The sequence below is a fragment of the Equus quagga genome, chromosome 3 (assembly GCF_021613505.1).
Source record: "Equus quagga isolate Etosha38 chromosome 3, UCLA_HA_Equagga_1.0, whole genome shotgun sequence".
NCBI classification, from domain to species: Eukaryota; Metazoa; Chordata; class Mammalia; order Perissodactyla; family Equidae; genus Equus; species Equus quagga.
Genome location: NC_060269.1, coordinates 5031463 through 5046872, shown reverse-complemented (window position 1 = coordinate 5046872; position 15410 = coordinate 5031463). Strand labels below are relative to the sequence as shown.

At 42.3% G+C, this 15410-nt stretch overlaps 1 protein-coding gene across 2 annotated transcripts in view; it reads right to left on the bottom strand.

Moving 5' to 3' along the window:
• EGF (epidermal growth factor) overlaps positions 1–15410 on the bottom strand; it is an 81142-nt gene that overhangs the window by 49028 nt on the left and 16704 nt on the right. For both annotated transcript variants that reach the window (XM_046656709.1, XM_046656708.1), the window contains exons 2-5: positions 13503–13702; positions 11200–11381; positions 10539–10766; positions 9598–9800 (exon numbers count right to left, since the gene is read on the bottom strand). In XM_046656709.1, the coding sequence (XP_046512665.1) occupies positions 9598–9800; positions 10539–10766; positions 11200–11381; positions 13503–13702 (813 nt within the window). The remainder of the gene's footprint in view (positions 1–9597; positions 9801–10538; positions 10767–11199; positions 11382–13502; positions 13703–15410) is intronic.

Sequence of the window (15410 nt, the reverse complement as noted above, 5' to 3'; positions counted from 1 at the left end):
AGTGTCAAAATGACAATAACCGCAGTCAATAGCAACATGTCACATACTTTTTAAATCTGTGAGTTTATAAAGGTGGTTTAAAAAAAAATCACATTCAACGCAATCCCAATCAGAATCCCAATGACATTCTTTACAGAAATAGAACAAAGAATCCTAAAATTCATATGGGGCAACAAAAGACCCCAAATTGCTAAAGCAATCCTGAGAACAAAGAACAAAGCTGGAGGCATCACAATCCCTGACTTCAAAACATACTACAAAGCTGCAGTGATCAAAACAGCATGGTACTGGTACAAAAACAGGTGCACAGATCAATGGAACAGAACTGAAAGCCCAGAAATAAAACCACACACCTATGGACAGCTAATCTTCGACAAAGGAGCTGAGGGCATACAATGGAGAAAAGAAAGTCTCTTCAACAAACGGTGCTGGGAAAACTGGACAGCCATACAGAAAAGAATGGAAATTGACCATTCTTTTTCACCATTCACCAAAATAAACTGGAAATGGATCAAAGACCTAAAGGTAAGACCTGAAACCATAAGCCTTCTAGAAGAAAATGTAGGCAGTACACCCTTTGACATAGTATTAAAAGGATCTTTTCAGACACCATGTCTTCTCAGACAAGGGAAACAATAGAAAGAATAAACAAATGGGACTTCATCAGACTAAAGAGCTTCTTCAAGGCAAGGGAAAACAGGATTGAAACAAAAAAAAAACCCACTAACTAGGAAAAAATGTTTGCAAGTCATATATCCGACAAAGGGTTAATCTCCATAATATATAAAGAACTCACACAACTCAACAACAAAAAATCAAACAACCGAATCAAAAAATGGGCAGGAGACATGAACAGACATTTCTCCAAAGAAGATATACGGATGGCCAATAGGCACATGAAAAGATGTTCATCACCACTGATCATCAGGGAAATGCAAATCAAAACTACACTAAGATATCACCTTACACCTGTTAGAATGGCAAAAATATCCAAAACCAAGAGTGACAAATGTTGGAGAGGCTGTGGAGAAAAAGGAACCCTCATACATTGTTGGTGGGAATGCAAACTGGTGCAGCCACTATGGAAAACAGTATGGAGATTTCTCAAAAAGTTAAAAATAGAAATACCTTATGACCCAGCCATCCCACTACTGGGTATCTATCCTAAGAACCTGAAATCAGCAATTCCAAAAGGCCCATGCACCCCTATGTTCATCACCGCATTATTCACAATAGCCAAGTCATGGAACCAACCTAAGTGTCCAGCAACTGATGATTGGATAAAGAAGATACAGTATACATATACATGGAATACTACTCAGCCATAAAAAAGGACAAAGTCGTCCCATTCACAACAACATGGATAGACCTTGAGGGTATTATGTTGAGTGAAATAAGCCAGACAGAGAAAGACAAACTCTGTATGACTCCACTCATAGGTGGTAGTTAACATATAGACAAGGAGAACTGATCGGTGGTTACCAGGGGAAAGGGGGGGTTGGGGGAGGGCACTAAGGGTGAAGTGGTGTACCTACAACATGACTAATAATGATGCACAACTGTAATTTCACAAGGTTGTTGACTATCATAATCTTAATAAAAAGATTAAAAAATAGAAATACCATATGACCCAGCCATCCCACTACTGGGTATCTATCCAAAGAGCTTGAAGTCAGCAATTCCAAAAGTCCCATGCATCCCTATGTTCATTGCAGCATTATTCACAATAGCCAAGACGTGGAAGCAACCTAAGTGCCCATCAATTGATGATTGGATAAAGAAGATATGGTATATATATACAATGGAATATTACTCAGCCATAAAAAGCATAAACTTGTCCCATTCACAACAACATGGATGGACCTTGAGGGAATTATGTTAAGTGAAATAAGCCAGATAGAGAAGGACAATCTCTGTATGACTCCACTCATATGAGGAATTTAAACCTGCAGACAAAGAGAACAGATTAGTGGCTACCAGGGGAAAGGGGGGTGGGGGGTAGGCACAAAGGGTAAAGAGGTGCACCTACAACACGACTGACAAATAATAATGTACAACTGAAATTCCACAAGATTGTAAACTATCATAATCTCAATAAAAATTAACTTAAAAAAAAAGATCACAGGCCGGCCAGGCGGCATAGTGGTTAAGCTCCTCTTTGGTGGCCAGGGTTTGCAGGTTCGGATCCCAGGCATGGGCCTAGCACTGCTCATCAAGCTATGCTGTGGAGGCATCCCACATACAAAATAGAGGAAGGTTGGCACAGATGTTAGCTCAGGGCCAATCTTCCTCACACACACGCACACACAAATCACCTTTGGAGGATACGCCAACCCTTCAGTCTAAAAGCAGATAAATTAAAGGAAAGAATCAAGCATTTGTCTTTCCTATGAAAGCTCTTCCTCAGGAAAATCATGTTGCTGCTAGCTGCTGTGGAAAAGTTCCTCAGCCACTAAATGCATAAGCGATGACAGAATTAGAATGTCACCACTTTGAGCCTCTGATGGAAAAATGGCTCTAGGCAATGATAATCAATAGCTTCTAAAACCATCACGTGAAAGGCTGATGGGAAACTTCACGGTGGATGGGTCAGGCTGGCAACACCTGCACCGCTGATGGATCTGGAACGTCACAAAAGCAACAGGAGCCAGCCACCACGTGCCCCTGGTGTGGCCAATAGGAAGCGTTCCAGACCACCTGCAGTTCCACCTATAAAATATTCCGGCAAAAAATCAGAATCTGATCAGGCTTCTTCTGGGTCAAAACTACAGGGTTATAGGAAATAGAGAATCATGTTAAATGACACCATGAGGATAACATCTGCAAAATCCAGAATGTGGAAAATTCTACAGGACAGATGTCCTGGTTTCCTCAACAAACAAATGACACAAAAAAAGCCTCAGATTAGAAAATAAACAGTGGTCACAACCGGGCATGTGGAAATCAGCAATAAGTGAGAGCCGACAGCAAGAAAGAAAACAGAAAAATGATAAAGAGCCATTCCAAGGATTTAAAAGGACTTCAAATGGCAGCCACGTGGTGTCAGGGCAAACCTGCATTGAAAACCCAGCTTTGCCTCAAACCAGGCCAGTTCTTGCCCTAAAGGCATTTATCTTTGTAAATGTGACCCAAGTCATTAGGAAAATGTCAATAATTGTAAGTAATGTTAGTAAGATACAGCCATTCATTTTGCTAAGATTTCTGTGAAAAATGACAGAACTTTGGGTATTTGAACTGATAATTTAAAATTATATACAAATAGAAAATAATTGTTGGCAAGGAAATGGAGAAATTGGAATTATTATGCACTGTTGGTGGGAATGTAAAAAGGCACAGCTGCTGTGAAAAACAGTAAGACAGTTCCTCAAAAAATTAAAAACAGAGGGCCAGCCCCGGTGGCCTGGTGGTTAAGTTTGGCGCTCCACTTTGGCAGCCAAAGTTCGGTTCCCAGGCACAGACCTACAGCATTCATCAGTGGCCATGCTGTGGCGGTGGCTCACATACAAAAAGAGGAAGATTAGCAACAGATGTTAGCTCAGGGCAAATCTTCCTCAGCAAAAAAAAAAAAAAGAAAGAAATTAAAAATAGAATTAGTCTATGATCCTGCAACTCACTTCTGGGTATATACCCAAAAGAATTGAAAGCAAGATCTGCACACCCATCTTCATAGCAGCATTATTCACAATAGCTAAAACAGGGAAGCAACCCAAGTATCCATTGATAGATGAATGGATAAGCAAAATGTGGTATATACGTACTGAATATTATTCAGCCTTAAAAAGCAAGGACATTCTGACATATGCTACAACATGGATGAACCTTGAGGACATTTTGCTAAGTGAAACAAGCCATTCACAAAAAGACAAGTACTGTATGCATCCACTTCCAAGAGATACTTAGGGCAGTCAAAATCATAGAGACAGAAAGCAGAATGCTGGTTGCCGGGGGCTGGGAGGGGTTACAGCTTAATGGGTATACACAGTTTCAGGTTTACAAGATGAAGGAGTTGTGGAGATGGACAGTGGCGATGGTCGCACAACAATGTGAATGTACTTAATGCCACTGAACTATGCACTTAAAAATGGTTAAGATGAAAAATTTACGTGTATTTTACAATTAAAAAATTTGGAAAAAAGTTATCTGAGAAAAATACTCATGTATCTAAGACAATTCTTTTCTAGAGTTTTCCAAATTACCGAAGGTTTACAGTAGACACTCCAGCAATGACAGAATCAAAACGAATCAGAGTCCCACCTGGACAATTTTAGCTACATCATCACTTCCATAAGCAGCTACATTTCCAGGTGGAGGCAATTCTCCTTCATGAGCTCTCAGAATTAAAGAAATTCCGCAATCTTTTTGTGCATGAAGTGAATGCAAAGAATTTTACAAAGTGTTGATGATAGATACTTCATTTTCCAAAGAATATGCTTTTGAAACTATCTTATGAGCTTAAAACTGGAATCTACATTTAACGAACGCAGAAGAAAGCAAAAATATCTGAACCTCTTTGTAAAAATTTGAACTTTTACAAAATCATATCTGTGAGCAGTAAAACTAGTTGCAAAATTCCCAGAAGTTGAGCTTGAAATAATGTCATTAACGTTGTATTCAAAGCACTTCCGGCACCGGCTCTGAGAGTCACACAACAGCACAGGTGTCGGGGCAGCCAGAGAGCGCAGCAAAATGTGCGATCCACTCGGTGTCTGTTTTCAGACAGCCGAGGGAGAAGTGTGAGCGTGAGTGTGAGTGTGTGAGTGTGTGTGTGTGAGAAAGAGATTTTCTCCGTTCCTAAAATGGAAAGTATTTTTGAAAAGAGAGAGAAATAAGCTTTTGGCCCCACGATTTGGGCAAACTGAAACACGGAACCACGTGGAGGCCATGGATAGACAATAATACGCCCAATTACAGATTTTTCCAAAACAAACAAGGCAACTGTAAGACATGACATGATAGATCAGAGTAAGGATGTAGTTGGGGAAGCAGCGTGGTGTCACTCTGCCCAGGGTCAAAGGCCACCTCCGTGTGACCTTGAACAAGCTATTGCGACATCTCTGACCTCAGCTTCTTCACCTGTAAAATGGTACCAATAATCACACCTGATTCATAAGGTGGTTGTGAAGATTAAGCAAGATCCTGTAGGAATAGCCTAGAGCAGAGCACTCTATACATACTCAATCATTACAGGTATTTCCATGCTTTCTAAGGGCCATAGGACCTGTGGCATTTCCCGACTTTATTTCCTACGCAGCAGCCCGTGGGACTCCCAAATCGATTCTTTCCAGCCAGACCTCCTTCTTGAGATCTTAGGTTAGTGAGAGCTAAGCTGCAAAGATCCGCTGCAGAGAAAAGTGATTGAAACCGCTGGGGATTTATTCATAATATACAGAAGGGAGTTGCCCCGTGAAGACGCTGTCTGACCAAGGGCAGGGGTGGGGCTTACCACAGGTGAGGAAGACAAGGTGTGCTTAGATATTAAACATCTCCACAGCTTGTTCCTTATGATGTTATTTAGGGGAGAGAGTGCCAAAGGCTGTTTTTTGAACTGTTGTTTCCTAAACGTCCTCTAGACACTAGGAGTACACTGGAGAGCTGCGTGCCCTGTCCTCACGGGACCAAGGAAGTTTAGGAAGACAGACAATTACGGCCAAGCACGATGAGAGCCCCGTGACGGGGAAAGCTCTGAGATTGCTCTCTGAGAACAGCCAGCCGAGCCTCACAGTGAGGGGTCAGGGAGGGTGTTCCTGAAAGAAGGGAGATTGGAGCTGTTTCTCAGAGGATGTGGAGAGTGGGCCAGTGCAGAGAAGGAGAAAGAATATTCCTGAGCGTGTGGAAAGGCCTGGAGCAGGGAGCAACCGTGACTGTGGGAGGAAATTAATCTTCGAGGATGGCTCTAACGCAGAAAATGGTGAGAGACCAAGCCGAGAAATGAGCAGAGGGCCTGTGGATAGGTTAAATAAAGAGACTGGACTTCTGTTATTCACAAGTGAGAGTTATTAGTCGGCTTTAACCAAGGAACGACGCGATTGGGTTCTGCCTTTGGAAGGGTTATGCTCCCTGCAGCGTAGAAAAGGGAGGCAGGGATGCTCATTGAGCGAGCAGGGCCGGACTGCTGCCGAGAGGGCCCCAGCGGTTGGACTGTAGGTGGCAGCACTGCTAGGACAGGGAGATTGCGTCCGTGGATGGGAGTGAGACAGAGGGAAGAAAGGACCATGGCTAGATTTCTGCCTTGGGAGAGGGTGGTGAGATGTCACTCACTGAGGTGGGGACACCGCAGCGAGAGGAGCCGAGGAGAAAAGAAGTAAAGGTCGGTAGGCAGTTATTTCCTTTGTGCCTGAAGTGCTTGAAAAAGATCCAGGTAGAAATGCTCAGAAGGCAGATAAATATATGGGCCTTGATAAGGAGATGTTCTCTGAGCCTGAATGTGTCCATTTGACGCGCCCACTGCAGGACCCTGAGCCTGGAGGGTGTAGACAGCAGGCAGGCGTGGCCCATGGGAGGGACCAGCATGAGTGCTCTCAGGACACAGGCCAGAAGCATGGGAACCCAGCCCGACAGTGAAGCTGTGACTCTGCTCAATGGACTTGGGCTCAGCCACAGGCTGCCTCAGACTCCTCTACGACCAGCCAGTCGGAACGCACAAGCCGAGGCCTTGTTTAAAGGACAACTCGTCTTCCTTGTGAAGCTCTGTGGCTTTGCCTTCCTAAGCCCCGCCCTTGCCCTGGGTCTTCACCGGGGCTGCTCCCTTCTGTATATTACAAATAAGCTCCCAAAATTTTAAATCACTTTTCCCTGCAGCTAAACTCTGCGGCGAATCTTTGCAGCTTAACTCTCACTATGCCTCCGCGTGTGTGTGTTTTTTTAATTGGTCTAGATCTCAAGAAAGAGGTCTGGGCTGGAACTGACATATTCAGGAGTCAAGTGGGCTGCTGCACAGGAAATAAGGCACACAACCGCACAGGTCGTCTGGGCCTTAGAGATCAACAACGCACATAACCACACGAGGAGTTCTGAGAAGGCACTGAGGAAAAGACAACCTGTTTAACTTCCTTTAACCCAGCCCATCTAAACCATTCGACCCTGAAATGTTTCCCTTCCCCAAATAACCCCATTAAATCCCACAGCACTAGTGTTTCGTAGAACACGCTTTGATAAGTGACAGTTGAGGCATTTTTCAGGAAGTAATGCTGGAGAACCGACGAAAGCTATATACTATCTCATTGGGGGACAACTGCGTATTTTCATCTAATACGCACAGTCAACAGATTCCCAGACCGTAAATCCCAGGTGGAGAATTCCTGGGGTACCAGGCACTGGAATCATTCAAACCAGGGAAGCAGCGCCCTGGAACGGCGAGTCTGTCGCACTCAGAGCACAGGTGAAGCCCACCCTCTGGGCAACAACTGGAGCCAGCATCTCTAGGGCCAACTGCCTTTTGGATTCCAGGTTTGCACGGAGCTCTGCAGCTGCCAGTGGCTTCCCAACCAAATTCTACTATCTGCCACATTGTTTGAAGCTGTTCTTTAATGAGTCATTCTCGACTTCCTTCTGAAATTCCTGCTTTAATTATCCTGTGTGCACTCCCTATCAAGGAGGCTGAGTGACGGTGAAGAGCTAAAGCGTGCATGGTGGAAAGAACACTAAACTGGCACACTGATCACTAGGAATTTCTTCCAAAATCCAGGGTTAACAAGCTGTATAATCCTGGAAAAGTCACTCTTTTTCTCTAAGCTTCAGATTTCTCAACTATGAAATGAGTAAAATAATTGCTGACTTTTCTGTCTCACAGTGTGGCTGTGACAAACAAGATAATGCCCATGAAAATACTTTGGAAACTATGAGGTTACCTATAAATGTAAGATTTGGTGATGAAGATGATAATGGACATACCTACACCTGTTAGGAACGAGACTCAGTAATTACTCATAGTAGTCATTGGTTCCAATTTTGTTGTAAGTCATCACCACTTGGACAATAAGTCTTATGTGAAGACAGCTTGAGCCAAAATTTCCCATGGAAATTTGTATCAGATTCACCGCCTTTCTGTGTGGAATATGGTCACCATCTATTTTATAGTGTTGCCACCAGGTTGTTGCTATTTCAGGTTGCGCTGCAACCCACAGTTGCATTGTTTCCCACAACTCTTGCTTCATAAATTCAAGTAAATCAATTTTTAAAAAATAACTTATGTGAATAAATACTTCATCTCTTGGAATTTATTTTATTTTTGGCAGTTCCTCATTAACTGCCTTGAAAGCATAGGCATTACACAAGTTAAATTATAGTTTCTTTCTAAGTTTTTAAAGAAATCAGATAAAAAGCATTTGCACTATTAGTCTCCTGCTTGAGGATATGAGAAATAATGACATGGGTTCCCCTGGATTCTAGCCTCCCTTCAGCAATCTCATGCCTGTGCCCCCGTTCAGTGTCCACAGCTCTCTTCAGAGCCACGTCTGGGGCAGGCACGAACACACAGACATGCTAACTGTGGCAGGGCCTCAGAGTCCTAGCACTTCCCACACCCGTACCAAACCCTAGTGGCATCCAGCAGGTAGGAAGAAGAGAAAATACAATTCCATCTCTACTTTGAAATCTCACAAGGCCAGTTGGGGATAAGATTAAATACATTTCAAAGTCTTCTTGAAATAAAACTTTTACATAAAGCAAATGTTAGCGTAACATCATTTATGTGGTATATATGCCATATTGAAGAGCTCACCTTAAAAAAAAATGATATGCTGACAAATTGGAACAGAGAAGACTACAGCTGAAAGTAGAAATTTGAGACTGTGACTAGATTCAGTCAATCCATTCATTTGACTAACGTTATCTAAAAGTCTTTATTTATAAATAAATAAATAACCATTGAAACTAAATAAAGAAATAACTGACACAGTCCCTGCCTGCAGGGCACTTATAATCAAGAGGGAGAGAAAATCAAAAAGAGAGCATAGTAATACGTAAGTACACCTTGCGATGAGTTTGATGAAGGGAGAAATAAGAGAAAAAGAGCAAGTGAAGGGGCCTACTCTGATTGGATGACCAGAGAAGGCCTCCCTGAGGACAGGACACTTCAGCTCAGAACCGAGGAGAAGTCTGAGCAGATAGAAGAGCGACTGCAGAAGCCTGAAGGCCTGGAGGAGCTGGGGTGTCTGAGGAACCACAGAAAGACCGTGTTAGATTCTGGTGAGGGCAGGGGACAGGGTGCTGCATCAGGGTGGCCAAGTATTGACAGGCCTACTAAAACACTGCATTCCAATCTAAATGCAAAGGAAAGCTTTGGCAGAATTTTAAGCAGGGGAGTTAGTGGATCAGATTAACTATTTAGAGGCAAGAGGGAAAAACAGAAAGATTAGTTGAGTGGCTACTGCAATAGGCTGGGCAGGAAACGCCGGTTGTTTGGACTATGGTGGTGGCATAGAGAAGAGGACATCTCAGACGTATTTAGGAGGTAGGAATGCAAAGGATTTGGCGGCAGATTGGAAATTAGGTGTGAGGCAGTGGGAGAAACCAAGGATGACCCCTAAGTGTCCAGCTTGAGTGAGTAGCCGGCTGCAGACTAACTGCCAGACCCTGTTCGAGGTCAAGATGACTCACCAGATGCCTGCGCACCGCCCTCTGCCTCAGGCTGCACGAGGGGATGCACAGCTTTAATTCCAGCAGGTGGTGCAAAGGACCGACTGAGGTTAATTCTAACCACATCCTTCCCAGTGTATTTGTCAGCTATCTCAATTGTCTGTTTTCTCCACGTTGAATAGAAGATACGGTCACCAAAGAGGGACACTGCAACCAAGTTGTGCCTAAAAACAGCAGGAAAAAACACTAGAGAATGGCAGAACATTTCTTCCCAGGCCTATGAAACTTTTCCTTCATTTCAATTTGTCTGAATTTTAATCACCCACCTTTTCAATTGTTTCTTATTTAGGTTTAGAGACAGATATTAAGTTTAAAATTTTGTTTATGTAGTCATAATCTTAATTAATAGGATATAATGTCCAGGTTCATTGTCTCATTCTTTTGCTAATGAGCACAAAAGTGGGATGGAAATAAAATAGGAACAGAAAAAGCATGGATTTCTGGTTTTGTCCATTTCACGCTTGTCTAATTTCTGCCTCTTGCCACAAGCTGGAGAGTCAGTTACTGGCAAGACAGCAAATCAACTTAAAGATAGGTGCTTCTTTGATACGGCACCATAATTCCAAAGAGAATAATTAGGACCAACATGTGGGAACATTGTATGCCAAATATTCTGTTAATTATTTTTATTCATGTTGACTTACTTAATCTTCACAACAGCCCCAAGAAATTAGTACTATTATTATCCTCATGTTAAAGGAAACTGAGGACGAAGGAATTCATGTAAACGGCCCAAAGTCACTCGTCTAATAAATGGTAAATCTGAGACCTGAGCTCAAATCTTTTGAACCCCACAATCTGTGCTAAACCACTATACCAGTTTAGTTGACAAAAGTAAAATTAACTTATCACACAAACTTCAAAGGGCAATTGTTTTATTTTGTACCAAAAGCAGAACCTACTGTGTAAGATGTTTGCAGCAACGGACAGACCCTCCGTCATAATCGCTGGAACAAACACGGGAATTGTCGCCCTCTCTGTCGTACTGAATCCAAAAGAGCCGCTTCTCAAGCACATCCAGTGACACAGCTGTTATTTTCCCTGACGTCTCTAACAGAACCTTCTCTTCCACACCATTGAGATCTGCTCTGTGGAGGCTGCCGGCCGCCTCTGAAGACCAGAAGAGAAGCCTGAGGGCAGACACACCACAGAGACGCATCCTTGAAGGTAACGTCACTTAAACGGCCCACTCTCTCAGAGGTTCAGCAGTCCCCGCCTGTCCGCTGTCCCCAAGTCCCCGAGTGCACAAGTCTGACTATTTTGAATGAAAATTCAATTCAACAAGTGTTTATTGCCCTGTTATGGAAATTCCACGCGATTTCAAGCTAGAAGGAGAATTAAGCTTACAAAGCAGGAAACCACGGTGGTCAGGAGTGCTATTTGTGGAGGAAGCCTGCCCTGGTTCAAACCCAGGCTGCCGTCCTATTGACAGTGGGGTCGTGTACTGTAAAAGAGGGCCTGGGTCTCAAAGAGAAGGCCCCTTCCGGTTCACAATGTTATGATTCCACAAATTTTCATCAGATTTTGAATTATATTTCCATGTCCAAAAACAGCAGAATTTACCTTTCTACTGGATCAACTGCTACATTTGCAGGAGATTTTAAGGTGCCCAAGAGAACACGGGAATTGTTTCCTTTCATATCTGTTACTGTAATGACTCCTTCCTCTTGATTTGACCAAATAAGTTCTTCATTTATCCAATTTATTGCCATTCCTGAAACATTTCTCTCTATATTGCATATTCTCTGTAAAATCAAATTTCCAAAATTATTATTAATATTTCCCCATTCGCAATGAAAATTTCATTTTTATAAAAGTCTATTCTTTTAAGTACGTGTCATTTTTGTGCACTCCCCAAATTATTTAACTGATAAAATAGTCACAGATACGGTGGCATTGTTTTGAAGCAGTAATGCTAACCCTCCCGTGTGAATATTTCTGGGCATAATATTTACGTCATGGCTTTGAAAGAGAAAACTACCCTATACTTATTGAAATCAGGCAATCAACCATCATGGATTAATTTCAACTATAGAAACAGTGGAATTTCAATGCTACTTTAAAGACAATTCATTCAATTCCATTTGCTAATGGAATTTTCCAGATTCCGACCTGGGCCCAATTCCAAGCTTTGCCAAATTCTGACAAGATTCCTTTGGAGTTTGTGCACAGAGCTACAGAGCAGGTCAACTGCTCGTTGGGGCCCCTCCTCCATCAGGCCCTTCTTTCTGCAAGTCCTCAGGGCCTCACGCCATGACCTGTGACCTGGAGAGCAGGGCTTCTCTTTATGCCTCTGGGGTGGGCAGTGTTTCCTGCTCTCTTGTGATAAAAACACCAAACAAAAAGCCTCTGTTCTCTCCTACTTCCAGCCTGTGCAGGTAAACGGGCCCCGATTTGCACCATGACAGATTTCCACGGTGGGAACATGCCCACAATCACCATCCCCAGCTGCTGACATCACATCTCTGAAGTCAGAGTTGGGCGGATGGAACAATTTCATGAGCCTGTGCTGTTCCTATATCTCAAAGCGGTCTAGCTGATCCATTCGACCAATTGTCCGTATACTGAGACACAGCTCACCCAGGTAAACTGTTTGCATTTAATGCTTGTCCTTTATAAACAATGTTTTAACACAAAGGAGTGAACATAATGATGGATTTGGGGCTTCAAGCCAATCTTTTCCCAATGACTTAACATAAATTAACAACTATTTATGTATCTGGCTGTTCTACGAAATTCTCTAGACTCTAGACTCAAGATTTTGAAACTATTCTACAGAGGCCAGAGAATAACCATAGTCATCCTTGTTAACAGCGAGATCAGCAAGTATTAGAGATGTGATAAACAGATTAGCACCTAATTGAAGCTTTTAAGAATAATTGGAGCAAGAAAGGTTTATTTAAAAAAAACCAAACAGTGTGCACTTTGTGTTGAGAATAAATGCTTAGGGTTTCTCTGCTCACGTGCCCTCTGTAATCCACCTCCCAGGAATAGAGAACGTTCCTCCTGGGCCTCATTTAAGGGCTCTACCAGTTGAAAAGAAAGATTAAAGATCTTTTGTACGTACTTGAAGCAAAATATTTTATATCTGTCATCTGCTTTATTTTTTTTCCAGAGTGCAAACACCTTGAGAATAAAATTTTTTTCAATTTTTTCTTCCTAAATCTCGAGTGCCAAAACCCATGACAGAGATTTTATATGGATAAAACAGGTTTGCCCAACCTCAGCACTACTGACGTTTTGGGCCCAATAATTCTTTGACGTGGGAGCCGTGCTGCCTGTGGCAGGATGTTCGTCAGCATCCCCGGCCTCTGCCCACTAGATGCCAGAAACACACCCTCCCTCCTCCCCAATCCAGTCAATACAACCCAAAATATCTCCAGATACTGCCAAATGCCCCTGGGGTGCAAGATCACGCCCCGCGGAGAACCAGTGGAGTAGAAAATCATCATGGAAATGATCTGATTTAACCTACAGATTTTATAGATTAACCTATTTTATAGATTAAAATAATCTATTATTTTATTATATTTACATATATTTATTATAGCTATAAAATATCTATAAAATAATCTATTATTAAAATAATCTATTTTAATCTATAATATGGTGATCTGACTTAATAAACTTATTTTCAAAATTACACTGACATCCTCATTTTTTCCTTTTGGGGGCTTCTGAATATCAATGCCACATTCATGGGCTTGTTCAATAGTGTGATACCACAGATGCAGATTAAATAAACACCTGCAAGTGCCAGACACACCTTTGAACTGTAATTTTCATTTATATGTTACAGATTCACTATATCATATTTGTCAGCCTAGACAAAAATCCTTCCAGTACTGTGGAAAATGGTACTTTACCTCTTGCCTTGTCCCATTCAGAAAAACGCTTTGCAAAAGTTGTCTTGCTAGATCTACCCAATAGATTCTTCCCTCGTTGTAATGAAAATCCATGATGACCGATATGCCAGCATCTGTCACCAATTGCTCATGATTAGTTCCTTCCAGATCAATCCTAAAGATACTATTTCCATGGGAGAAAATTAAGAAGGGCACAGGACCTGAGGGGGAAGAAAGAAAGAAAACTGTATATTTTCAATGATATTTTATCTGATTTAGACAAAATACATCTCCATGACAACCATTACAAGCAGAATTTTTTTTCTTGAGGAAGATTCACCCTGAGCTAACATCTGTGCCAGTCTTCCTCCATTTTGTACATGGGTCACCACCACAGCACAGCTGACGAGTGGTTTAGGTCCACACCAGGGATCCGAGCCTGCAAACCCCAGGCCACTGAAGTGGAGCATGTGAACTTAACTGCTAGGCCATGGGGCTGGCACCCAAGCAGAATTAATTTTTTAATTCTTGGTTTTATATTTTAAAAAAGACTATCATATAGAGAATAAAGAGTTCCTGTGGATGTTCACAATTTTGTAAATCATCTTCTCCACAAATTGATTGTCAGAAATAAGCATTGCCAAATTACGAACAAAGAACCACTTGAAGAGAAAAATACTTTCTACTCTTATCAATAAAATGCCACTTTATGTTCAAAAAGAAACCACCTACTGTATTCTATCGTGGAAAGGGTCTGTGTGAATATAAAATTTAATTATGGGAATTGGAAATAAAGTTACAGATACTATCATTTTGGAAACGGATCCCCTCTCCAAGTCTCACCTTATGAACAGAGACCTCAGGGTAATGACACAGAAGAGCATGGAGAAAACTAGAGATCTTATGTGGAAGCAGGAAAAATTGAAATACCACCCTGTGAAAGCTCTGAAATATTTTGTCCTTATTAACACTGCCACATAAAATACAGAACGCCAGTTAAATGCGAATTGCAGATACATTACATGGGACATACGCTAAAAAATTATTCACTGCGTAGGTGAAATTCTAATTTAATGAGGTGCCCTATTTTTTTTTTACTTGTTAAATCTGGGTAGTGGGCTCCCTGGATTTCTTGATTCCTGCAGGGCCTTGCCCTGTACCCAACTCTACACCTGGGGTCCAGTCCTGTTGCAGGTGAAGCCACCCACCCCCTCTGATTCCTAGGTATGCGACACCTGCTCGGAAGCCTGATCCTTCTCTTTGGAAAACACAGCACAAATTACTGGCTGACTCCATACACAGCTTGTCTTTGATGCTCCAAGATGATGCCAGGGGACAGTTTCATCCTCTGCAGCCAGGCTCGTTTCCTTGGTCTCACCTGCCTGAGGGTGAGGAGACAGTTGCCACTCTGCCTTTAGATACTGGAACCACTGGGATGAGCGAGGGAATGGTTAAGAATTCTAATATAGTCTCACTACCTTGCTGGGTTTATTCCATTCTGTTTTCACGTTAAACTTTAATACCTTAATGTGACATAATAAATGTGTTTATTGTTCTCAGGATTAAACAAGATGATGGAATAACATCCTCTTACTCGGGGATTATGTTCTAGAGTCAGAAAATATTAACCCCATGTTAGAGGATATGTCGGAATTGAGATACAAGAGGAAGAGAGAAGTATAAGATCATGTGAGTTTGAAATAGGTGCCAGCACAAATGTTCAAGAGTGTTAGCTCAAATCACTCCTCCCGGAGCGTTTCCACAATGCCAGCTTCCCTGCACAGATGCGTAGTAGGGAGCCCATTCTCCACTGCCACTCGGTTGGAAGATCAGAGCTATCTGAGAAGAAATGGAAAGGGCATTGGACAGAGAGCCAGGAGGGCTGGTTTCCAGTCCTGGCTTCACCAGCTTCTCTGAACATCTCACAGG